This window comes from Pteropus vampyrus, unplaced genomic scaffold (assembly GCF_000151845.1).
Source record: "Pteropus vampyrus isolate Shadow unplaced genomic scaffold, Pvam_2.0 Scaffold1000002769, whole genome shotgun sequence".
Classification (NCBI taxonomy): Eukaryota; Metazoa; Chordata; class Mammalia; order Chiroptera; family Pteropodidae; genus Pteropus; species Pteropus vampyrus.
The window spans coordinates 1-2,676 of record NW_011917171.1 but is presented as its reverse complement, the minus strand read 5'-3'; the positions used below and the strand labels follow the sequence as shown (position 1 = coordinate 2,676).

At 63.8% G+C, this 2,676-nt stretch overlaps 1 protein-coding gene across 1 annotated transcript; it reads left to right on the top strand.

The window, feature by feature from the left end:
• Positions 1 to 903: 903 nt before the first annotated feature.
• On the top strand, positions 904 to 2,564 carry LOC111735522 (aldehyde dehydrogenase family 3 member B1-like; the record flags this gene model as incomplete). Its single annotated transcript, XM_023527033.1, has 3 exons — positions 904 to 1,561; positions 2,194 to 2,304; positions 2,444 to 2,564. Coding segments are annotated over exons 1-3 (295 nt in total), but the record flags the coding sequence as incomplete, so codon positions are not given.
• Positions 2,565 to 2,676: the final 112 nt, after the last annotated feature.

The window sequence follows — 2,676 nt, the reverse complement described above, 5'->3', positions numbered from 1 at the left end:
TTCCAGGGAAGGGGCTTGGGGCTTCCTTGAGCCCACTCACAGAGCTCTTAGATTCGACCCCTGGAGACCCCTCATGCTGCTCTAGCTTGTTTTAGACCCTCGCGAGACGGGCAAGCCCCCACGCTGCCCCTCCGCCCTCCCCCACTTCCCCAGTGGGCCCGCGTGCTCCGCTCAGGTCACGAGAGAGCTTCCGGCAGCAGCTGGGTCAGGGGTCCCTCGGCAGCCTCCTTGAGACCCGCCTGGTTCCCAGGCCAAGCGTCTGCCTTGTCCCTGGAGCAGTCACAGATTCGAGACCAGTGCCTGGTGGCATCTGGAGTCAAGGGTGACGGATACCCCCATTCCACGGGGACAGCGGGGGCTGGCCACTAAGACTTGTCCTGTGGACATGGCCTCCTGGTGACACCTGCTCCCTTTCTCAGTGTCCCCAAACCTTCCCTTTATCGCAACTGCGGCCATCTGTTTCTGGAATCATCCGTCGTCCCATTTACGAAACCGGGAACCCACCATACTCTCCTCAGCCCTCCCCCTCCCAAGAGGCCAGCTGTGCGCCCTTGTGGGGAGTGTCCCGGTCACTGGGCCTGGCTGGGGACTGGCACCGCCAGTGAGCCTGCCGCCCGGCTTGCCCTTCCATGGGAGACCTGAGCCAGTGGCCTACCTGGTCCATTTCTCTCTCCCGCCTCCCATGCCGACTCCTCCCGGCTCCAGGAGCCAGGGCCTCACAAAGGGAGCAGCGGCCCAGAAAATCCAACCCCTTCCCTCCCTCTGGTCTCACCAGCAGTGTCCCCCACCCTCCCAGCGGGCGGCCCTTGCCCTGCCCCGCCCCACTCTGCAGGAGTCCTCTCATTGAACCCGCAGGCCTTGTAAGTAGGGCAGCCATTCCGGTCACCCCCAGGGGAGGCTCAGCGAGGGCACGCAGCCCTGGGTCAGAACAGCCTGCTCTTCTGAACACGGCCTTCAGCTGAGGCAGACCGTCCCTCATACAGGCCCGAACCTCCCTCAGGACACAGGCGACCTCCCAGGCACAGTGGTCGGGGGGCCAGGAGCGAGGGCTGTGCACACACGTGTAGGGAAGGCTTGCTTGACCAGGCCCAGCTCCTGGAAGCGCTGGTGGCTGTGGCCTCTTCCCCCAGGCTCCCAGCGCCCTCCTCCTCTGGGCTCAGCTCTGGCCCTGGCCTTGCTCCTGGCTTGATGAGCGGCCCTGGGCAGGGCGCCCCGTCTCCGGGCTCCGCTTCACCCTCAAACCCTCTAGCAGGGGAGAGCTTGTGCTGTAATGGCCGAGTCTCAGGCATCGGGACAGCCTGGCTCTGGTGTCCCTGGCCATGGGCCTCCAGCTGCCTGCAGCCCATGTCTCTGCTCGCTGGCACGGGTGGGGCAGACACACGGAGACAGAGACAGGGACAATGTCCCTATTGACCTTTGCGTCCTCCTCTCTCCTGCCCTAGAAATCTACCGATGATAGCTGGCCCCTGGTGTGGGAACTGGTGGCATTTACCAAGGGATGTCTGTCCCCAGAGTCCCCTGCAGACCGGTACCCATACGGTGGGACACACAGACAGTCTTGGTAAAACTTAAGCTAGATCCTGTCCCGACTCTGCTCCATAGTCCTCACCCCACTGCCTGGCCCCATCGCCTCACACACTCTGCTCCCGGCTCGCCAGGAACACGGCGAGCCTGTGCCCACCGCAGGGCCTCTGCACACGCTGTGCCCGCTGCCCAGAATGTTCTGCCTCCAGTTATCAATAGGCTTCCTCCCTCCCTTTCTTCCCTGCTCAAACATCACCTCATCCCAGAGGCCGGCACTGACCATCCTGTATAAAAGAGAGCAAGCTCACGCATAAGTGCACCTGCACACACACGTATGCTTGTTCACACGGACGCGCACCCAGCCACACCTCACACGCTGCGGCAGTCTCGCGCCCCTCCCCCGCTCGACCTTGTCTGGTCCCAGTGCGGCAGTCGGCGTTCTCGACACCGAGTCCACTGTCCCCCGTGAGGTCGGCTAGCCTGGGCCGCTCTCTGTTTCGGTCACTGCTGCATCCCTGTGCGCTGTAAGCACTGACGGGGCGCGAAGAGAGTGGACGGATGCGTGAATGAGCGCACGCCTTGCCCAGAGGAGACCATGCCCTCCCCAGGGCTCCCGCCACCTGCTGCCCCTGGCCCCATCTGCGCCCTGACCCCGCCCCTCCCCTGCAGTCGGCCACTGAGTCAGAGATGTCCGAGATCGTCATCATCCAGGTCGAGATTGACTTGGCCCTCAGGAACCTGCGGGCCTGGATGAAGGACGAGAAAGTGTCCAAGAACCTGGTGAGCCGGCCTGGGGTCGGGTGGGCAGGTGCGCTCTGGGGTGGGGGCAGTTACTGGGCAGCCTCTTTTATGGGGGGAGCTGTTGAGGGGCTGGGGTCTCAGCACCTCACGACTCACCACCACGTGGGCCCCGGCACAGGCCACGCAGCTGGACTCCGCCTTCATCCACAAGGAGCCCTTCGGCCTGGTGCTCATCATCGGCCCCTGGAACTACCCCCTGAACTTGACCCTGGTGCCCCTGGTAGGCGCCCTCGCAGCAGGTGAGGGGAGGGTCTCCAGCCCCACGTCTCATCTGCACAAAAATCCTTCCGAAACAAAGCCCCCAGAACTCCATCATGAAGTGAGCAGCTTCCCCCGCCTTCCCGTGTCTCT